The following is a 23,208-nucleotide window of genomic DNA, read 5'->3' on the forward strand; positions in this document are numbered from 1 at the left end:
TAAACGATTTTCAGTATCTGCTCCCAGCTGAGTTCATAATGGAATCAGGTCTTCTAAGAACACCCAGAGACCTGGCACAGATTTTGCGTCTCAGGCTCCAGATAACAGATCTTCCTAATGTCTGCCTGCAAAACACGGGCACAACAAAAACTCCTAATATTAACCGAAAGGGGAAAGCCAGCCGTAAAGGAGTCCAGAGCAGATCAAATGAGCATCAGCCCCTCTCTAGCAGCATGGACGCTACGTGCCCCCTTGTCGCACATTTTAGGCCCCTTGCAGATGAGCGTGTGCGGATTAGGTACGGATGCGTTCAGTGAAAACAGCGCGATTTCGCAAAAGCAAAGTCATTCAGTTTCGTCTGCGATCGCGTTCAGTTGTTCAGTTTTTATCGGGCGATTTAATGCGTTTTTCACGCGCGTGATAAAAACCTGAATGATTACAAGCAACATCTCTTAACAACGATCCGTGAAAAACGCAACTTGCTTGCGGATGCGATGCGATTTTCACGCAGCCCCATTCACTTCTATGGGGCCAGCTTTGCGTGAAACTCGCAGACTATAGAACATGCTGCCATTTTCACGCAAACGCACAAGTGATGCACGAAAACCAACGTTTATGTACACAGCCCCCATTGAAATGAAAGGGTCCGGATTCCATGCGTTCGCATCACGCATTGCACCCGCGCGCAATACTCGCTCGTCTGCAGGGGGCCCTTAGGAGACGCCGATCAATCATTGCTCAGCGTAAGGTAGAAATGTACTACAAGCTGCAGTAAAAGTCTCTCCAAACTCTTAATTATGGACGAGATGTCACTGCAATGGCCAGTGATCGGCTGCCTCGTCACGTTCTAGGTGATGACGAGGGAACACCGGGAGATTGGGGGCTAATTACTATTATAAGTTGGGAAACCCCTTTAAGTCCCACCATTACCATATGCACTAGATTCTGCTTTGCATCTATTGCCACCAATAATCTAAAGCTGACCATATACATTTATATATTGTTTTTTTTGTTTTATAAGATGCACCCTGCATCCCCCCCCCCCCCCCCCCCCCCGCGTCCCCCAAAATTTTTAGTGCTTCTTATAAAGAGAATACGAATGAGAGCTTCCATTATGGAACCGCTCATTAGTTCAGTAGGACGGGGGAGCAATGAGTGTAGCACTGGTATTACTCGCTGCCCCCTGGTCTTTTCTGGGCGCCATACTGTGTCCTTACAGCGCACAGTGTCAGGATGTAGTGTGAGCTGGCGCTGTGCGACGTCAGGTCACAGTGCAGTTGAGCAGGACTGGTGCGCTGGATCTTCCTAGTGGTGGCACTGAAGCCTTCTTCATAGCAACTGAGCCTCTCTCCTTAAAGTTCTTGGTGTCCAAAAGAAATGGTTGATTTAGGTGCAATCTCACAAGCAGCAATGTCCTTCCCTGTGAAGCCCTATTGACGCCCAGCAATGACGACTGTACATGTTTCATTAGAGGTAACCATGGTTAACAGAAGAAGACAATGATTTCAAGCGCCAACCAGTTTGCTCTTCTAATTCAATCAACTGACTTGTCCTCATTAACATTTTCTCCTGAGCTAACGAGAAGATCACTAAAATGCAGATCATTTTCCAACAGGGCTTAAAGGGAACCTGTCACCGTGAAAATGTAACGTAAGCTACAGGCACCATGTTAGAGAGCAGGAGGAGCTGAATAGATTGGAAAAGATTCGTAAAACTTGTATTTTTATTTATTTAAATTCCTGCTCATTCTGGGCTTTAAAGTCCAGGAGGCGGAGCTATCAGTGATTGACAGCTGTCTCTGTATACACACGCATAGAGAGAAGACTGTCAATCACCGATAGCTCCGCCTCCTGGACTTTAAAGCCCAGAATGAGCAGGAATTTAAATAAATAAAATAGTTATACTGATTCTTTTCCCACAAAATGATATATCAATCTGATCGCCTATTCCTGCCTTTTAACATGCTGCCTGCAGATCAGACACCATTTTTAATCTGACAGGTGCCCTTTAAATGCTGGGGAAATGTTGTTTTTTTGTGTGTGATTAAGATCATTTTCATGGCAAGGAATGACTTTCCAATTAATTGCGATTCATCGCTCTTCATAACAGTCTAGAGCTAATGCAAATTGTCACAATAAAAAGTGAAGCAGCAAACTTTGTGTGAACCAACCAGTTTCAAAACTTCTGGCCATGACTGTAGACATTCAACCCTCACACAAGGAGGCTTTATCCGCTTGCTCTTCCAAGACACTATAGGAATCAGTATGAAAGTTAAAGGGGTTCTCCGGGCTACGGATATTGATGCCCTTTCCTCAGGATAGATCGGATTGGTGGGGGTCCGACACCCGGCACCCCTATCAATCAGATGTGCACCAGAGACTATACAGTGTAAAGGGCAGAAGGCTCTGTAAAATGTGTGCCTACATACTCCAACATAGCCGCCGTGGATCTGAGCTCCAGCACCGTGACATGGCCACTATAATGTGTTCGGCTACTTTCTCGTGCATGGCATTGGGGGACACAGCACCATGGGTATATGTCCAACTACCACTAGGAGGCGACACTAGACATAAAAAGTGTTGGCTCCTCCCCGTTGGGCTATACCCTCTCCACAGACACTAGGCAGCTCAGTTTTGTTCTAGTGTCCGTAGGAGGCAGACCTGACCTGCTTTTTTGTGCAGGTCATCCTGCTAATTTTTTATTTTATTTTTTCTTTAATCATTTTTTCTTTCTCTGCAGGTTTCGGCATGCGGCAGGGGTGGCTCCATCGTGTTCCACTTTAGTTGCCCCCCTGCGGGCGCGTACTCAGGTACCTGGCAGCCACCCAGTCCCCAAATCTGCTTCCGCAGTGGAATTCTGGTAGTCCCACGGTTCCCGTGTTGAGTCCGCCGAGGGGGTGGTTACTGCTGCGCCTGAAGACGTCTGAGGGTGAGTATTTTAGTTTAGGGTCTCCCTCCCTCCCGGGCCTGGGTGCGTTCCCTCCTCTCTCTCCTTCCCCCATATTTGATACAGCTCCATTGCTGTGTGGGAGCCTTGCCTCTGATAAGTGCCTTTGCCTCGGATAGTGCCTTACCTCTGACACAGCAGGTTGTAGGTTCGGGCCCCAACAGTCACTTTTAACTCTCTGCTGTATCCTGGCCCCAGAAGCCCCCTGGCCTTCCGTTTTTCTCTCTCTGGGGGTCGCTTCTTCTGTTCTCCCCCCCACCTGGCCCCCGTTCGTCGCGGCTTCTCTGGGGCACTATCGCGATCGCGGCCGTTTTTCGGGCCGCGCTCCACTAATTTAGTCCCCAACTTTTCGGGCCTACTAGGCCGCAACTTCCCGCCCACTTTCTGACCTTCCCGGGCTTACTCTATCACCTCCCCTCCGTGGGGGGAGCCTGGGAGGGGCCTCTCCTGCCTGCCAGTCCAGCCCCAGGTTCCCTGCTCTCTCTCAGAGGGGCGGTTCTTCCTCCGGCTGTCGGCTCCTGCTCTCTCCGGTCGCCATCTTCTGGTCTCCAGCTTGGGGTGCGCTGCACAGTTACTGGGGTCTGGTAGGCAGCCTCTGGCTAAATTTCTCCACAGGCTCTTTTCCTTCCCTCCCCTCTCTTTTGCTGCATTCTCCTGCAGCCCTTCCACTGCTCTATAGCTGCTGCAGCACCTCTTGGGGGACGTGACATCCGGGGTCAGATAGGACAGCCCTGCTGCTCTATGGGGCCTCCTCTCCCAGCCTCCCTATCGGATCGCCACGTATTTACGTGCGTCCGTTGTCTTCAGAGGTTTCCACGTGGTCGCCTTGTCCCCCCTCCCACCCTTTTGTGTGTAGGTCCCCCCTGAGTGGGCTTCCTCCATGTCGTTCCATGGGAACCTTGCCTGACTCGCCCAATCCCTGGCGGAGTCACTGGAGCGCTACCTACAAATTGCGGTCTCCTTCCCCCCCCTGAGCCACGCTCACGCTCAGATACTGGGTCACGCAAGGAGTAGCCCATGGACCAACCTCAGGTGGTCTCAACTAGCTTCCACCCCTCCTCGGCATCCTCGGGCCCCCCAGGACAGGCCGGAGGCTGGTGACGAAGCCTTCTCTGTCAGTTGCCTCTGGGGACACCTCTGCACCGATTCCCTCGGAACAGAGCATCAGGCGGTCTTCCACTGTGCAGAATCCCTCTGCGTGGTCAAGTCAAACGTGCATGGTGGTACCTACCCTACCAGGTTTGGTGCCCCTCTAGTGGACTTTCAGATGGCGCCCTCCTGCCTGCACAGGTAATTACCGCACAGGTAAGGCAGCCGTCACCGTGCTTAGCAACTGGGACACCTACGCGGTGTCTCTGGTATGTACGCCCTCGTAGGCTGTGCACGACAGACCTTCCTGGTTCCCCTATCCAGGGGCTATGTTCTAGGCAAGCTGATCTTTCAGGCAAACGCCACTTGTAGGGTTGGCTCCCCTTCTCGGCCTCTAAAGGTTCTTTTGTAATGCCTGTACCAGAGAATACAGGCCGGCTTCTATGCCGTGGCGATTACATCTGTCTGTTTCCAGCTGCCTTGTTACTTTCGCAGGTAGAGTTCCTGCTGACTGGTTAGGTGTTCCATGCGGCACTATTTCCCCCTGCCGGGCGAGATACACAGGCCGCCTTCAATTGCCGTAGCAATTGCACCTGTCTGTTTCCAGCCACCTTGCTCCCTTCATGGGTAGAGTCCCTACACCATCTCCTGATGCTGTATCCAATATCCCTGGCGGGCTCTATTGTTCTGTGCGGCACTATTTCTCCCTTCTCGGCGAGATTTAGAGGCCACTCTCAATTGCTGTGCAATTGCCTCTGTTTGGTTCTAGTGGGCACCAGGCTGCCCCCTTGTGCCCTTCATTTTTATTTAACTTCTCTATCTCCAGGAGCTGTTGCCGTTGCTCCTGTCTGGCCTTATGGTGTTCCTTGCGGCACTATTTCTCCCTTACTGGACGAGATATTGAGGCCATTTTGTAGTGTGCACCAAACAGCCATCTTACTCCCTTCTTAGGTGAGTTTCTGCACCGTCTCTGATGCTGCAGCCGTTACACCTGTCGGGCTCTATGGTGTGCCATGCGGCCCTATTTCCCTCTTTTTAGGTGAAATAGAGGGCATTCTTCAGTTGCCATTGCACTTACCTTGTTGTGGTGTGCACCTGTCGTTCCTTGTGGTACCGTGCGGCCCTATTTTTCCCGAGCGAAATATAGGTGCCATAGCTAACGTGGCAGCCGTTGCACTTCTCTGGTCCTAGGGTGCTCCATGTGGACCCTTCGCTCTAATCTTAGACCTAGTACCTCGGCCATCTCCAGATGCTGTACCCATTGCACCGGTCTGGTCGTATCTCTGCACTACACAGCCTTTTTTCTACCTTACAGGTTGAGGACCTGTACCCTCCAAATGCGGTCGCATTCCTGGATGCTGTGGTTTTGTTTCCACCCTCCTTAGTGTGCAACATGCAGCCACTTTACCTCGGTTTTGGGTGTGTATTTTTAGTCTCCACGTGCTGGTCCCTATGGTGCAATCTGTGGCCCATACAGTTTCTGTATTACTGGGTGCTTCCTTCCCCGGGCTCTAATCTGTGCTGCGGATGTTGGTTACTTCCCTTTTCGGCCATCCTGGTTCAGCACGAACATGGTAGCCATATCTGGCAGGGGTGGGCCAGCCCAACCTCCTCCTTGTCGGTCTATTTCTACTTCTGGTGTACCCAGTATATGACTGATCTGTTCTGATCTGGTGGGTGGTCCACATACAACCACGCTCCCTACACCATGGCCTGGTGGTTGTTGGTTTTTGTGCTAGGGTTGCTATTGCCATCCCTATCAAATACTACTCTTGGCTGCACTCCGCGTTCCCCATATTATAAAGGAGCACCGCGTTGTTTTCTATTACAGGGCGGACCATTCCTGGTGGAGTACAGTGATCTCCACTGGATCTTCTCCTTGTTGGGATACGTAGCTCGCTGAGCACCGACCGCTGCAGCAGTTTTCGGCCATCACTGGATGTCCTCCGCCACACGGAATCCTCCTGGGGTCAGCGACATTATCCTCGCTGGACGTCCTCCCTGATGAGTCAGGGACAGAACCACTGAGCATCACACACCTGCCTTGTAGGTGAATTTTCTGCTGATTGCTCTGACATAGGACAGGGTTCCGTAGTTCCTTCTGGGTCCGGGTGTTCCCTTATATTCTCTGCTTAGTTGAACTATCTAACAGAGGGCAGTCCATCGGGACCTTGCTATTGTCCTCGCCCATCTGGTACTCTCTCCCCCTGGGAGCCTTCTGTATGTCGGTCGCAGCTGGTTTCTACATTTCGTGTAGTCACTCCCGCTTCTTTTATAGCGACTTCACCATTCCTTATGCATATGGGCGTCTGTTGTTTTAGTGGTACAACCCAAGCCGCTGTATTTGCCCTCCCCGGGACAATGTATGCTGATTGCTAGCCACTATTCTTTGAATGGCTAGTTGTCCATGGCCAATTCCTTCCCACAGGGTGGTTCTTTTCATTTTTTCTTTTCATTTTTTCTTGGATATTCTGGTTTTTGTTGTCCTCTGGTGGTTCGGTTCCTTGTGAGCCCATTGCGGGTACTCCTTTCTGGAGTCCCTGTCCCCGTTCATTTGACCACACAGATTCTGTAGGATTATCGTTGTTTGGGAGGGGCCTGGGTTGATTGTTCCCCTTGCGGGTTCCAATAGCCTTTTGGACCTCATGGGATTCATGTCTGTCTTCCCATCCTCCCACTTCAAGTACCTGGTGTTGAGTGGTTTAGTGCTACGGTTTGCATTTCCACCTTATGGTCTCCTTCGGGAGGGACTCCTCCTGTTTGTAGAGCCTTCCTCCTTAGACTTTTGGGAGTGCTCTCCTTCTCCTCCCATGTCTCTCAGTCCAGTGTGTCCCTGCTGAGATTTCCTTGCCCTGCATCTCCCTGATACTTCATTTGGCCGGAGTTTCTCCGGTCTTGCGTTTCTCAGCGATATTTTGTTTTCAGAGGCTCGTTCCTCATCTCCTGATTTTGGGATGCAGGTCTTCTCTTATTTTTTTCCTTTTACCTGGCCCTTACTTCCTACCTCCTCCCTTTCCAAAGGTTGGCGGTTTCCCTTAGCGCCTTTGGGGGTTTTCACTTTCCAATAGGACGTTTAACTTCATCACCTGCTTTGCAGTGGGGGGAGTCCTGCTCCCTTCATATGTGAGCCTTGCTTGGCTTCCCTCTCTCCAGTGTGCCCCTGCTGAGATTCCTGGGCTTGCATCTGGTTCCCTTCTTCCCTGATAATTAGTTTCGCCAGAATTTCTCCGGTCTTGCGCTTCTCAGCGATATTTTGTTTTCAGAGGCTCGTTCCTCGTCTCCTGGTTGGGGATGCAGGTCTTGTCTTTTCTCTTTTCCTGGTTTTGACTTACAACCCCCTCCCCTTCCAGGGGTTGGCGGTTTCCCTTAGCGCCTTTAGGATTTTTTCCTTTCAATAGGGCGATTTAATTTTTTCACCTGCTTTGAGGTGAGAGGAGACCTGCTCCACTCACATGTGAGCCTTGCTATAGCTTCACTCTCTCGTTTGGCCTTCAGTGGTTCCAATTTCCCTTGCTCCCCTGGCCCTTCAGGGGTTCTCCTCAGGGTGTCTGTGCTTTCGCCTGAGGCAATTGGGATGTTGGGTAGATCCGATACGCGACGCTGTCCTACTTTCCCTCCAGCCTTCGGCTGAGCTGGGTGTTCCTTTGCCTTCTTCTTGCATTTGGGACCTTCTCCCAGGCATTTGTCCTGGGGTGCTGACAGTCGTCACTGTGGCCTCCTTGGAGTTTCTCCCTTGTTATGAGGCTTCCTGCCTATTCCGTGCTTTTCTCCTGTTGGGTCACATGGTTCTCCCGCACCTGTATGCCCACAGGTGGCATGGTTGTTCTTCCCACCCTCGGGGACTGCTTTGGGACGTCCCATGGTGCTGTGTCCCCCAATGCCATGCACGAGAAAATTGGATTTTTTGTACTCACCGTAAAATCCTTTTCTCGTAGTAGGCATTGGGGGACACAGATCCCTCCCTATGTTGTTTTACTTCAGCTTCTCCGGGCTGGTCTCTTGATCTTTCCCGGTACGGGAGTTGTTGGTTCCTTGCCTTTCTTCTCTCTCCTACTGCTTTTGGTACAAACTGAGCTGCCTAGTGTCTGTGGAGAGGGTATAGCCCAACGGGGAGGAGCCAACACTTTTTATGTCTAGTGTCGCCTCCTAGTGGTAGTTGGACATATACCCCATGGTGCTGTGTCCCCCAATGCCTACTACGAGAAAAGGATTTTACGGTGAGTACAAAAAATCCAATTTTCACACTCGCATTTGGTGGGGATCCGTCATGGATCTGCACAGACGGATCTGTTCAGATAATACAACCGCATGCATCCGTTCAGAACGGATCCGTTTGCATTATCTTTTACATAGCCAAGACGGTTTTGAACACTATTGTGCCAGATTGTGTCATAGAAAACGGATCCGTCCCCATTGACTTACATGGTGTGTCAGGACGGATCCGTTTGGCTCAGTTTCGTCAGACGGACACCAAAGCGCTGCGAGCGGCCTCCAGGGCGGAATGGAGACGGAACGGAGGCAAACTGATGCATTCTGAGCGGATCCTTTTCCATTCAGAATGCGTTAGGGCAAAACTGATCCGTTTTGGACCGCGTGTGAGAGCCCTGAACGGATCTCACAAACGGAAAGCCAAAACGCCAGTGTGAAAGTAGCCTAAGGAAAAATGTACCATGGCTGCTCAAAACAGGTGATCAGTGGGGAGGTGAACCTCCACCGATCGGATGACCTATCCCGAGGACAGGTCATCAATACTTGTAGCCTGGACAAACCCTTTAATCAGAGGACTAAGACTAGTACCCCCGACTGGTCCGCTGGACATGAAAGTCTGTAAAGCAGCTCAGTGGCGTATCCAAGGGCACACTAAATTATTAGCTGATGCGTCAACAGTGAAGGTAAACCATATCTCTAATTTGGGGTATTTGGAAGTCATAAAGCAAAAGTACAGAAGAAAGACAACTAAAACCTACCTTGTGTTTTCAACTTGTCTATTTCGTCCTTTAAGGATTTAATTTCCAAGTCTTTGTTTGCTGTAACAGGGCCGTCTACTGCCGAATACTGAAGAGCCTGGACAGCCTGGGTAGATTCTGGGATAGAAAATGATAATGAATGTAAAGCCTGTGAGCTGTAAAACATAGCACTAACACCGCGGATACCATGGTGGTTGAAGTTAAAAGCAGATTGGACAGCCCCTTTAAGAGGGCTTCTTCCTTCCAGCGGGGTTACCTTGCAGCTTCCTGCTCAGTTCCACTTTCTCTTGTTCCAGACGGCGTATCCTCCTCTCATATGCCTCGGTGGCCAGGCTGTCTTCTAGCGTCCTCTGGACATTGGCGTCTAGGTCTGTGCTGGATTTTCCCAAGGTATGTCGCATCGAACTTCTGTCTGACAGTACACTGACGGAGCACAACAGAGTCACAACCACGGCGTCAGGAACATCAATGCAAGCGGCCAAATATACTGCATCTTACCAGTTACTTGTGTAAGTGAACCCCACAAATGGCAGATGGTGCCCAGAAAATCCAGTGTGAGTTGATGGAGGCATCGTCTCCTGCAAAGGGGAACAGATTTTGTGTTAAAATACAAGAGGCTCCACACAACTTTCAAAAGAAAACGGACCAGGAAGACGGAGAGCAACTTTCCTCCAACCACCGATATGCCTCAGTCGCACCCAGCTGCTGGTCTCAGAAGGGCCACATACAAATACTCACAGAGTTTTTCAAGCAGTCGTCATCCACGTCGAAGTTGGACGTGTCGGTCGGGCTGCTGACTTCTGGGATGTAAGGTGCTTCACAGTTCCGAATGTTTTCCCAGTCGATTCCAGCAAAGAACGGGTGATTCTTAAAGTCCTCGATCCCGTTCTGACCCAAGCGATGCTCCCGGCTGCAGATGAGCCTCTTTATTAAGTCCTTTGCGTTTTCAGAGACATCCGCTAACTGAGATGGGAACTGGAAACGCTCCTTAATAAAATAAAATAAAAAATCAATATGTAGCTTTTAACCCCTTATTAAAATAAAAAAATAATAATCTGGGAAGGCTGGGTGACAACCCATATGGCTTTTATTACAGCTCCACTCTATTCTCCCTGGAGTATCTGCCACTCAGAGGCCTAGCAGAGTTGGGTGATATCTCATGTGGTTAACTCTTTCTAGCTGCTGTCTGCTCTGGCTTAAGCCTCATGCACACAACCGTGTCCGTATTTCGGATAGCTTTCATGTGCTCTCCGCATTTTTCTCAGTCCCATCAATAGAAAGGACTAGTCTTATCTGCAATACGGACCCAAATACGACTATAATTTGTTGAACCGCCGCACAGATCCACAAAAAAAATGTGGATGTGTGCATAACTCCAAAGAAGTGAATGGGTCAGTGAGCTAACTTCAAAAAATGTCGATCGCACATGGATAAAAAATACGGTCATGTGCTTGAGGGGTTACACTATGGCCACATGCAGATTACAAAGTCACATTGTGACATCGCAGCTAGTGACTGTAAGTGGGGTCACGTTGCTACCCCCATTCTAGCTCGACTGATACAACAGTCACAAAAATCCAACCCTTTTGGATTTTTGCTCACAGGTTGCACGGGAGTCTACTATCACAGCGATGCACGTGACGGCAATTTGGCTTGATTATAATTTTTTTTTTTTAAAGCCACTTTGCGGCTCTGACGCTTCACTCCCATTAACAGCATCCTGGATCCGGAAGAAAATAGCTTGCCAAAGTTCTCCGGATCTGGCATAGCCGGATAGTGCTGGCTTTTGGCCAGACGAAAAACGTAGCATGCAACGTTTTTTTGGCTGGCCAAAGCCCAGCACTCATGCCAGAAAGTGGCTGGATCCCATTACAGTCTATGGGGTCCGGCGGTGCACGGCGCTATCCAGCTATGCCCAATCCGGAGAACTCCAGCAGGCTTGTTTTCTGCTGGGACAGCCTGTAGGATCTGGGATGGTGCAAATGTCAACGTATCTTAAAAGACGTAGGATCCATTCACACATCCGCAACTGTTTTGAGGTCCGCAAAACACGGACACCGGCCATGTGCGTTCTGCATTATAATAGAAATGTCTTTTCTTGTCCGGACAAGAATAGGACATGTTCTATTTTTTAGCGGGACCGCGGAACGGAAGTGCGGATGCAGACAGCAAACTGTGTGCTGTCCGCATCGTTTGCAACCCCATTGAAAATGAATTGGTCCGCACCCGTTCTGCAAAATTGCAGAACGGATGCGGACCCATTTTGCGGATGTGTGAATGGACCCTTAAGGTCATATGACACGTCACAGTATAGCCCTAAACTCTTTTATCTCCGTAGACAATCCCTTTAAATTAAATTTGCATGACAAACCTGAGTATAACACTCACTTTGTGATTCATGATCTTCCCATAAGTCTCCACTAAGGACTCTGCATAGAATGGCGTTTCACCATACAGCATTTCGTACATGCAGACCCCGAGGGACCACCAGTCACACTCCGGCCCGTACTTCCCCTTCCCGTCTTCCATCGCCTGGAGGATTTCGGGAGAGATGTAGTCCGGAGTCCCGACAGCCACCGACGACTGGACCTAGAGAGAGGACATGCGTTACGACACAGGACGACCAGAACGAAGGGGACAACCCCAATGCTGTGCTTTAACCTGTTACCTTCGCACCGGTGTGTTCTGGAAGCGCAGACATAAGGCACAATATCCGTGCAAAAGCGTCTGAGCAGACGGCCATCCTCGAGTGTGAACCTAATTGTGCTCAGTGTGCAGAGGCAGATGCGGTGGAGCAAAACATGGTGCGCCTATGAGCCATGCACCGTCTGCTCGTACCCCTGACCCTAGATTTATCACTGTGGCCTGCTCTGCAGGAGATCTGCTCCTTACTTTTTATTAAGTTGACCATATAAAAAAAAAAAAAAGACAATCGGAATACTAACATCATTGGATTGGAAAACTGGAAAAAAAGCCACAAGGTCCTAGCAAAGTAGAATAAATCATCGTTAATCACTAATATTGTACACACTACACCGTATACACTTCTCATCTCATAGTCACAGGTCAGGATCACCCCCCTTCCTTCCCCCAAATCTAACAAGATGGCGGCTCACTAACTATAGTAATAAGGAAGGGATGGCAGAAGCTCGCTTCAAGATTTCGGGTCACGGTGGAAGGGGGAGGGTTAGACTTTATTGGATTTCACTGTTCTCTTGAGAAAAGTGGCGCCGGTGGCCGCTGATTTTCATCTATATAGGAAGCGCAACGATGGATGATCCCTTCATTTCTTCTCGTTTATCGAAACTAGCCAACCAAGGTGCAGTTTTCAATTTTTTTTTCCCAGAGCGGATTAACCCCTTAACAACTGCCCATACGAGTTTTCTACTTGCAGTCATTAAGGGGCCTTCTTCTATAGCACTGTGGAATAAAGCCCTGCAAGGGGGTCCAATGCTGCCAGGATTGGAGGAACCTAAAAATCCTGGCAGTTTAACCCTTTTAGTCATGCCTCAGTCACTATTGACCCGGGTCATCTGATTTTCTGGGGGGCCCCTGTGCAGTCAGCTCTGGGGACCTAAAAAGGAGAAGTGACTGGTCCTCAGATTATGTATTGTGAATCCATTGTCCTTTTCCCTTTGGCCATTTTCCTATCGCCTGGGAGGAATATTGGGCGACAACTTACCGTCCCGTCTTCCATCAGCTTCAGACAGGAGCCAAAATCCGCCAGGCGAATGTGGCCGTTCATATCCAGCAAGATGTTATCGGGCTTTATGTCCCTGGAGGGAGGAGATGAAAGAGAATAAGATGAGTGAGAGTCCGTCCGGTCGGTGTCATCTCATATATGAGGCGCGATGCGAGAGCAGATCAATCACAAGCATGGGGAATAGTACAGGATTATTAAGTGACATACAAGGATATATAGCAGAGTCAGACTTGTCATTCAGCAGCTCTATGGTCTATGTTTGTATCTGCAGTCCTATGTAAGATCACGCTGCGATACTGACCTGAGTTCAGCCAAGTGACAATCTCTGCTCTGCTATACCAGGAGCAACTGCACCCTTTACAATATGTCCCATTAGATGATATTATAAGCATTTGGACAAACCGTCCGTGGGACCTCCGGAGACCTATATGAGGGTACGGATGTAGCAGAGTTTTGTGTGCTATCTGGCATCACAATGTGTTTTACATAGGACTGCACCTTGAAACCTACTGCGTTACATTACATCTCGAAGAATCAGCTGTTAGTCAGGGAACTGGTGGTTGACTGGGAATTTTGCCACTGGGGAAATTAGTTATTACACGGCGTCCATTCAAAATCAACGAAGCTCTCCTCCAGAAGGAAGAAGACTGTCTCTCTGGTTCCAAGTAGCTCCCTAAAGATGGCACTGGAGACTCAGTTTTCTACCTTCTGGAGGATAGCCATTTCCCCGTGGTGCACTGCCTGTAAGGGCATGTTCACATAGGGTTATATGCGTTGCGGATTTATTGTTCCGATTTTGCAGGCGGAGAACCCACAGCGAGAAAAAACGTCAATTTATGTTGGCAATTTTCACACTTTGCAAAGCGTAGGGTGAAATCCACAGCAAATCTGCAGAAAAAAGCTCACGGAGAGTCTGCTGCGGATCTGCTGCTGAGCATTTACGTCCTGCGTGGACGCACACACGGGGTGGAATTTCCACGTTTCCGTCATAAAGTCCACAACAAATTGGTTGCAAAATCCGTGTGTGGATTTGCTGGAGAATGTGCTGCAGATTTAAAACTCGCAGCGTAGGTCAGTTTGGGCTGCAGATTTTTTTTGCAGCTTGTGGCGGATTTACCACAGGCAGGTCTGCAGCGTTTCAAACTTGCGGTTTAGCGTGATCCGGCAGGGATCAGCAAAAATGCTTCCGTTATTGATAATACAACCATCTGCATCCGCTATGAACGGATCCGGTTGTATTATCTTTAAAATGACAAAGATGGATCCTACACCATTGTAAGTCAAAGGATGCCGGATCCGTTTTCTATCGTGTCCGGATCCGACACCATTGACTTGCATTGTCTGTCATGCTGGATCCGTTTTGCTCCGCATCCCATGCCGGACAGAGAACCACAGCTAGCAGCCGTTTTATTTTTTTTTGTCCGGTATGAGAACGCAACCAAAACGAAACAGAATGCATTCTGGTGCACTCCGTTAAGTTTTGTCCCCATTGAAAATGAATGGGGACAAAACGGAAGGGTTTTTCTCCGGGAATTGAGACCGGAAAAGTTAAAGGCAAGTGTGAAAGTAGCCTAAGACTCCTTACATCACCTGGATCTTCCCAAGGAGAACCAGTTCCTTCCCAGCGCTGCTTCGAGGCATCTCCCCATGCAAACCAGGACCCTGCTCTGTGCTGATGAGCAGCAGCGCTGTCTACAGATGGCTGATATCCCTAGTCACGGCTCCACGTTGTCTTTCAGGGTAGACACCTGTAGGTGGCACTAGAGAGGAGCTTCTTGTCTTTGTTCTTTTTTTTTTTTTAATGGTCATGGGAGTGGTTCCCTTTAAATGACATGAAAGGACTATTATCAGCCCTTCCCGGGCACATATAATCTGTATACATGCCTTTACTATGGGAACCCTTTGCTGATAAAAGGGAAAAGCTTTCTATAAATTTACTGACTTCCAAAAGAGAAAAGGATGTGACGCCGTGATTCCAGGGACGGACATGTCACCGCTCCCAGCCGACAGCATGGAAATAAAAACTCCTGACCGCGTGCCTAAGAAAACACCGAGTATTTATAGCTAGGCGGAGAGCGACCAGGAAAGCAGCGGATTAGGAGGTTATTCGTATCCACAGGGACCGAAGAGCAAATGCAAAAGTAGTTTAATACGCGACCCTCCATATTCTTACTGGTATCATGCATCAATGCCGGGCACGACCGCAGTCTTCTACCATGCCCAGCGATGTGCCAGGCTGCAGATGTACGGATTTCTATATAAGTAGGAGAAGAATCTAGCTACTTCGTTCTCCAGTGATGCCACCAAGGAACTACTGTACGTCCTTCAAGAAGCGATGTATTCACCAATGACCATATGCTCTGCCCATTTATATTGGTAATGTCCCCAAAAAGCTACCGGACCTCAAGGGTCCCAAACCAGACCCCAGATTAAATATAGACTCCCCCCCCTAAAAAAGACCCCCAAAACGAACTGCTAAAGAGATTCAGACCCCATATAATGTAACATAGAACCCAGACCCGCTAAATAAATGCAAATCAGAAACCAGACCCTCTAAATGAGGCATCCTCAAACTGAGGCTCTCCAGTTGTTGCAAAACTACAAGCCCCAGCATGCCCGAACAGCCTACAGGTATCAGCCTACAGCAGGGCATTGTGGGAGTTGTAGTTTTACAACAGCTGGAGGGCCGCAGTTTGAGGATGCCTGCTCTAAATAAATACCAGACCAGAACCCTTTTAAACAGATTCCTTAAATGCAATCCTCAGAAGAGAACCCCAAAAAAATAGAGACGCCCAAATGCAGACCCCAGACCCCCTAAGCAAATACAGACCACAGAACACACTGCTAAATGAATACAATCCTCAAGACCCCTTAAAAATACAGATGCCTAAACTAATACAGACCCCAGACCAGACCCTAAATAAATACAGACCCCAGAGAAAACACATAAACATATAGCACCCCCAGACCCCTATATAAATACACCGCGGACAAGATCATCTAAACCAGGGGTGCACAACCTTTTTTGGTCTGGGGGACGCATTGTCACATTGCTTTTTTTTTTAAGGGGCCGCAAAAAAAAAAAGTTACTCAGCACACTTGTTTGCATCAGCCTATTCCACCGGCCGATGCAAAGTGAATGGGGAGAAATGATCGCTACCACAGACACTGCTCCCTCATCCAGTTCTGATGACTATTTCTGATTACACGGTGAGATGTGCTGACAATAATTGTACATCTTTCGTCCTGATAAAACATGCAAATCAGCCGACTAACGAGTGATCGCTTGTTTATCAGCTGATCGGCGGCACGATTATACCGGCCAGATATCAGGGATGAGCGCTCCTATGAAGACTTGTCCCCAGTAGTTGTCCCGGATATCGTGCAGTGTGATGATTTTTGACACATTCCTGCAGCATGGCCTTGAAACAGAAGATTGATACTTACCTGCTCCCTGCCGCTGTCTCCATCTTCCGGTGCCCGTGCTGTTCACATCCGGCTGGCTATGGGTATAGTCACATGCTCCGCTCCAGCCAATGACTGGCTTCAGTGGTGATGGGGCCACAAGCAGCGTTTCACGGCTGAAGTCAGTCATTTGCTGGAGAGATGCTCCGGGAGCGCAAGATGGAGACAGCGTGACAATAACCAGTAAGCACTTCCCTTCACTGCAGAGGACGGCGCTCACTGGTTATTACTGCCTCCTGCACCCAGTTATAGGAGTCCTACAATAACCAGTAAGCGCTTCCTTTCACTGCAGAGGACGGCCCTCACTGGTTATTACCGCCTCCTGCACCCAGTTATAGGAGTCCTACAATAACCAGTAAGCACTTTCCTTCACTGCAGAGGACGGCGCTCACTGGTTATTACCGCCTCCTGCACCCAGTTATAGGGGTCCTACAATAACCAGTAAGCGCTTTCCTTCACTGCAGAGGACGGCGCTCACTGGTTATTACCACCTCCTGCCCCCAGTTATAGGAGTCCTACAATAACCAGTAAGCACTTCCCTTCACTGCAGAGGACCGCGCTCACTGGTTATTACCGCCTCCTGCACCCAGTTATAGGGGTCCTACAATAACCAGTAAGCGCTTTCCTTCACTGCAGAGGACGGCGCTCACTGGTTATTACCGCCTCCTGCCTCCAGTTAAAGGGGTCCTGCAGTAACCAGTAAGCACTTTCCTTCACTGCAGAGGACGGTGCTCACTGGTTATTACCGCCTCCTGCCCCCAGTTATAGGGTCCTACAATAACTAGTAAGCGCTTTCCTTCCCTGCAGAGGACGGCGCTCACTGGTTATTACCGCCTCCTGCCCCCAGTTATAGGAGTCCTACAATAACCAGTAAGCACTTTCCTTCACTGCAGAGGACGGCGCTCACTGGTTATTACCGCCTCCTGCCCACAGTTATAGAGGTCCTACAATAACCAGTAAGCGCTTTCCTTCACTGCAGAGGACGGTGCTCACTGGTTATTACCGCCTCCTGCCCCCAGTTATAGGGGTCCTACAATAACCAGTAAGCACTTTCCTTCACTGCAGAGGACGGCGCTCACTTGTTATTACCGCCTCCAGTTATAGGGGTCCTGCAGTAACCAGTAAGCGCTTTCCTTCACTGCAGAGGACGGCGCTCACTGGTTATTACCTCCTCCTGCCCCCAGTTATAGGGGTCCTGCAGTAACCAGTAAGCGCTTTCCTTCACTGCAGAGGACTGCGCTCACTGGTTATTACCGCCTCCTGCCTCCAGTTATAGGGGTCCTACAGTAACCAGTAAGCGCTTTCCTTCACTGCAGAGGACGGCGCTCACTGGTTATTACCTCCTCCTGCCCCCAGTTATAGGGGTCCTGCAGTAACCAGTAAGCACTTTCCTTCACTGCAGAGGACCGCGCTCACTGGTTATTACCGCCTCCTGCACCCAGTTATAGGGGTCCTACAATAACCAGTAAGCGCTTTCCTTCACTGCAGAGGACGGCGCTCACTGGTTATTACCGCCTCCTGCACCCAGTTATAGGGGTCCTACAATAACCAGTAAGCGCTTTCCTTCACTGCAGAGGACGGCGCTCACTGGTTATTACCGCCTCCTGCACCCAGTTATAGGGGTCCTACAATAACCAGTAAGCGCTTTCCTTCACTGCAGAGGACAGTGCTCACTGGTTTTTACCGCCTCCTGCACCCAGTTATAGGGATCCTACAATAACCAGTAAGCACTTTCCTTCACTGCAGAGGACGGCGCTCACTGGTTATTACCGCCTCCTGTTATAGGGGTCCTGCAGTAACCAGTAAGCGCTTTCCTTCACTGCAGAGGACGGCGCTCACTGGTTATTACTGCCTCCTGCACCCAGTTATAGGGGTCCTGCAGTAACCAGTAAGCGCTTTCCTTCCCTGAAGAGGACGGCGCTCACTGGTTATTACCTCCTCCTGCCCCCAGTTATAGGGGTCCTACAATAACCAGTAAGCACTTCCCTTTACTGCAGAGGACGGCGCTCACTGGTTATTACCACCTCCTGCCCCCAGTTATAGGGTCCTACAATAACCAGTAAGCGCTTTCCTTCCCTGCAGAGGACGGCGCTCACTGGTTATTACCGCCTCCTGCCCCCAGTTATAGAGGTCCTACAATAACCAGTAAGCGCTTTCCTTCACTGCAGAGGACGGCGCTCACTGGTTATTACCGCCTCCTGCCCCCAGTTATAGAGGTCCTGCAGTAACCAGTAAGCGCTTTCCTTCACTGCAGAGGACGGCGCTCACTGGTTATTACCTCCTCCTGCCCCCAGTTATAGGGGTCCTGCAGTAACCAGTAAGCGCTTTCCTTCACTGCAGAGGACGGCGCTCACTGGTTATTACTGCCTCCTGCCCCCAGTTATAGAGGTCCTACAATAACCAGTAAGCGCTTTCCTTCCCTGCAGAGGACGGCGCTCACTGGTTATTACTGCCTCCTGCACCCAGTTATAGGGGTCCTACAATAACCAGTAAGCGCTTTCCTTCACTGCAGAGGACGGCGCTCACTGGTTATTACCGCCTCCTGCATCCAGTTATAGGGGTCCTGCAGTAACCAGTAAGCACTTCCCTCACTGCAGAGGACGGTGCTCACTGGTTATTACCGCCTCCTGCCCCCAGTTATAGGGGTCCTACAATAACCAGTAAGCACTTCCCTTTACTCCAGAGGACGGCCCTCACTGGTTATTACCGCCTCCTGCGCCCAGTTATAGAGGTCCTGCAGTAACCAGTAAGCGCTTTCCTTCACTGCAGAGGACGGCGCTCACTGGTTATTACTGCCTCCTGCCCCCAGTTATAGAGGTCCTACAATAACCAGTAAGCGCTTTCCTTCCCTGCAGAGGACGGCGCTCACTGGTTATTACTGCCTCCTGCACCCAGTTATAGGGGTCCTACAATAACCAGTAAGCGCTTTCCTTCACTGCAGAGGACGGCGCTCACTGGTTATTACCGCCTCCTGCATCCAGTTATAGGGGTCCTGCAGTAACCAGTAAGCACTTCCCTCACTGCAGAGGACGGTGCTCACTGGTTATTACCGCCTCCTGCCCCCAGTTATAGGGGTCCTACAATAACCAGTAAGCACTTCCCTTTACTCCAGAGGACGGCCCTCACTGGTTATTACCGCCTCCTGCGCCCCTAGATACACTGTAGGTGCCCTACAATAACAAGTAAGCACTTTCTCTGAGGCCTCATGCACACGACCGTTGTTCTGGTCCGTATCTGAGACGCATTTCTTGTGGCTCGGGTGCGGACCCATTCACTTCAAAGGGGCCACAAAAGATGCGGACAGCACTCCGTGTGCTGCCCACATCCATTGCGCAAAGAAGTTCTGCAGAACACACAAGGCTGGTATCCGTGTTTTGAGGACCACAAAACACGGTATGGTCATGTGCAGGAGGCCTTACTAGTGGGGAATGCGCTTATTGGTTAACCCTTTAATGACCAGGCCTGAAAAGGCCTTAATGACCAGTCACTTTGTGGTTTAGCATACAGGGTTCAAACACTTGTAACTTTTTTAGTTGTTGAACTACCAAAATAACTTGCAGCTTTTTATTACATGACACAGGGCTTTTTAATATAATATTTTATATTATTATTTTATATTTTTTTGTACAGGAAACAGTAAAAAAAAAAAAAAAATTTAAGTCATTTTTATTCAAACTATAGCTCATTCTTTAAATATGCAAATTATTATAATTAGTTCCCTATTTTGTTTTGGATCGTTTTATTAAATAATATGTATAGTTTCATGTGAATGGGGTAATAATAGTGATGTTTTGGTTGATATGGCCATTTTTTTTTTTTTTTTCTTCTTGTTAAATAGATTGCTGCTACAAAAAGACCTTTGGGGGACAGTGACTTTTTTGGGGGTTTTAGTTCCCTTTTTTTTCCTTTTATTTGTATTTAATTTTTTTATATAATCACTTTATTACTTATTTTTAAAATATATTTTGGCCACATATATTCCCCAAGAGGTCATAAAAAGGCTGTTGGGGGACAGTGAACAATTTTATTTTGCACTTTTTCCTATTTATTGTATTAAATTTTTTTACATTTGTTAAAATTCTTTTTTTATATATATATATATATATATTTTTGTAACACGTATATATTTCTGTAAGGGTACTTTCACACTAGCGGCAGGACGGATCCGACAGGCTGTTCACCCTGTCGGATCCGTCCTGCCGCTATTTCGCCGCACCGTCCCCATTGACTATAATAGGGACGGGGGCGGAGCTTCAGCGCAGCACGGCGAGAGGCCGCCGGACTAAAAAGTCGGACATGCAGTACTTTTAGTCTGGCGGCCTTTCGCCATGCACTGCCGTGGTGCGCTGGAGCTCCGTCCCCGTCCCCATTATAATCAATGGGGACGGAGCAGCGGTCCGGCGGCAAGGCGAAATAGCGGCAGGACGGATCCGACATGGTGAACAGCCTGTCGGATCCGTCCTGCCGCTAGTGTGAAAGTAGCCTAACACTGTATGTATGTTCAAAAGACCTCTGGGGGACACTGACTTTTTTTTGTATTTAATTTTTTTTTATTTTGTTTTCATTTTTATTTTTTTACTTTTTCTTATATATATACACATATACATGCACACACACACATACATATACACACACGTATTTTTCGCCCTATAAGACGCACTCCCCCCCCCCCCCCCCCCCAAAAGTGTGGGGGGGAAATAGCAGTGCGTCTTATGGGGGGCGAATGCTGCGACCGTCCGCTGAATAGGCCGAGAGGGAGGAGGGGCTGGGGGCCGGCATCTGTTTCTGTAATGGCAGCAGGGCCCGGTGCAGTCACTGTATTCTACTACACCGGGCCCCGCTCACTGTAGTATACGGTAATCATATCTAACTTGTGGGTATTGTTAAAGTATTCCAATCATCTCAAATCTAGCGCTGTACTACTTACTACTGACTTCTTGGCAGTCAGGAGGCCGGGTGGGCGCTCGTAGCTTTATGAATGAAGCAGGCACCGGGCCCCGCTGCCATTTTAGAAACAGATGCTGGCCCCCATTCACTAAACAGGGACGCTGTTATGGGGGATCTGTGGATGACACATAAGATAAGATGCTATATATGTGCCATCCACAGATTTCCCCCCCCCCCATAACAGTGCCCATCCACAGATGCCCCCATAACAGTGCCCATCCACAGATGCTCCCATAACAGTGCCCATCCACAGATGCTCCCATAACAGTGCCCATCCACAGACCACCATTAGTTCAAAACCCACCAAAAGCACACCTTTTGGTTCAAAATATTTTTTTTCTTATTTTCCTCCTCAAAAACCTAGGTGCGTCTTATAGGGCGAAAAATATGGTATATGAGCTTTTGTCTGTCTGTACTTTATGCGCGACCAAACGACTGGAGCAATCTTCACCAAATTTGGCACACAGGTACATCAGGTGTCCGGGAAGGTTTTAGACTCTCTAGGACCCGGACCGTTCCTGAGATATTCCCAAAAAATGACCTGCATTAGCCAATACAAGCCTGCCAGCCTTTCACTTAAATCCTAACTGCCATACACACAGTCACATGTCCCTTATCAGCCTATAGAAGCTCGCAGGTCCTTCAGCCTCCACATACACACAGTTTTACTCAGGTTTCCATAACAACCCAGCCATTTTTGTTCACTGCTGTAGGTCAGCTTTAAAAGGGGCAGGGCGCCCACGACTACATGTGTTGCTTGACAATATGTCTCACGACACATAGGGCACAACTACACTGCTACATTGATGTCGCACGACAATTTTTATAATGATAGGTTATGGTGTTGCACTGCGACATGCTGCGACTGTGACAGTCACAGAAAAATCCATCTTGGATGGAGTTTTTGCGAGTGTCGTGTCGCAGTATGTCGCATGTCGCAGTGCAACACCATAACCTATCATTATAAAAATTGTGGTGCGACAAAATGTCGTCATGTAGTCCTAGCCTTAAAGGGACAGGGCGCTGTGGAGGTCACTGTTAGGCTGGGTTCACACCTGAGCGTATTCGATAAGTGCTGTTTACAGGCGTTTTTATCGGGCGTTTTTGTATTTTGGAAACGCACGTCGTACGCGCGTTCTTGCTATTGACCACAGAGGCGTACAATGAAAAACAGAGGTGTTACGCGCGACAATACGCCCCAAAGAAGCTCCTGTACTTCTTGGGGCGTAGGGCGTTTTACAGCGCGTTCGTACGCGCTGTAAAATGCTCAGGTGAAAACCAAGCCCATAGGGAAAAAACATTGGTTTTTGCCTGTTGAGCGTTTTACAGCGCGTAGGAACGCGCTGTAAAACGCTCAGGTGTGAACCTAGCCTTAAGGTGGTAAGGGCCACTATTAAAGGGGCAGTTGCTGTGGAGGTAACTGTTAAGGGGCAGGGGACACTATTAAAAGGGCAGCTGCTGTGGAGCTCACTGTTAAAGGGGCAGGCTGCTGTGGAGGTCACTGTTAAGGGGGCTGCTGCTGTGGAGGTCAATGTTAAGTCAGCAGGGTACTGTGCAGGTCACTGTTAAGGGAGCGGGGTACTGTGCAGGTCACTGTTAAGGGAGCGGGGTACTGTGCAGGTCACTGTTAAGGGAGCGGGGTACTGTGCAGGTCACTGTTAAGGGAGCGGGGTACTGTGCAGGTCACTGTTAAGGGAACGGGGTACTGTGCAGGTCACTGTTAAGGGAGCGGGGTACTGTGCAGGTCACTGTTAAGGGAGCGGGGTACTGTGCAGGTCACTGTTAAGGGAACGGGGTACTGTGCAGGTCACTGTTAAGGGAACGGGGTACTGTGCAGGTCACTGTTAAGGGAACGGGGTACTGTGCAGGTCACTGTTAAGGGAACGGGGTACTGTGCAGGTCACTGTTAAGGGAACGGGGTACTGTGCAGGTCTCTGTTAAGGGGGCAAGGAACAGTGGAAGTCACAGAAAAGGGGACGGTCCCCTATGGAGGTCAGTGTTAAGGGGCGGAGTGCTGTATAGGTCACTGTTAAGGGGGTGGGCCCCTGAGGAGGTCAATGTCAAGGGAGTGGGGTGCTGTGAAACTCACTG

At 49.3% G+C, this 23,208-nt stretch overlaps 1 protein-coding gene across 3 annotated transcripts in view; it reads right to left on the reverse strand.

Moving 5' to 3' along the window:
- Window positions 1-23,208, reverse strand: part of CDC42BPA (CDC42 binding protein kinase alpha) — a 160,147-nt gene that overhangs the window by 51,085 nt on the left and 85,854 nt on the right. For 2 of the 3 annotated variants that reach the window (XM_040430597.1, XM_040430596.1), the window contains exons 6-11: window positions 12,685-12,778; window positions 11,391-11,591; window positions 9,741-9,989; window positions 9,501-9,580; window positions 9,259-9,425; window positions 9,003-9,119 (exon numbers count right to left, since the gene is read on the reverse strand). In XM_040430597.1, the coding sequence (XP_040286531.1) occupies window positions 9,003-9,119; window positions 9,259-9,425; window positions 9,501-9,580; window positions 9,741-9,989; window positions 11,391-11,591; window positions 12,685-12,778 (908 nt within the window). Of the gene's footprint in view, window positions 1-9,002; window positions 9,120-9,258; window positions 9,426-9,500; window positions 9,581-9,740; window positions 9,990-11,390; window positions 11,592-11,947; window positions 11,987-12,684; window positions 12,779-23,208 lie in introns of all 3 variants that reach the window. The other variant, XM_040430595.1, reaches the window with a different exon arrangement.

Source organism: Bufo bufo, chromosome 4 (genome assembly GCF_905171765.1).
Source record: "Bufo bufo chromosome 4, aBufBuf1.1, whole genome shotgun sequence".
Lineage (NCBI taxonomy): Eukaryota > Metazoa > Chordata > Amphibia > Anura > Bufonidae > Bufo > Bufo bufo.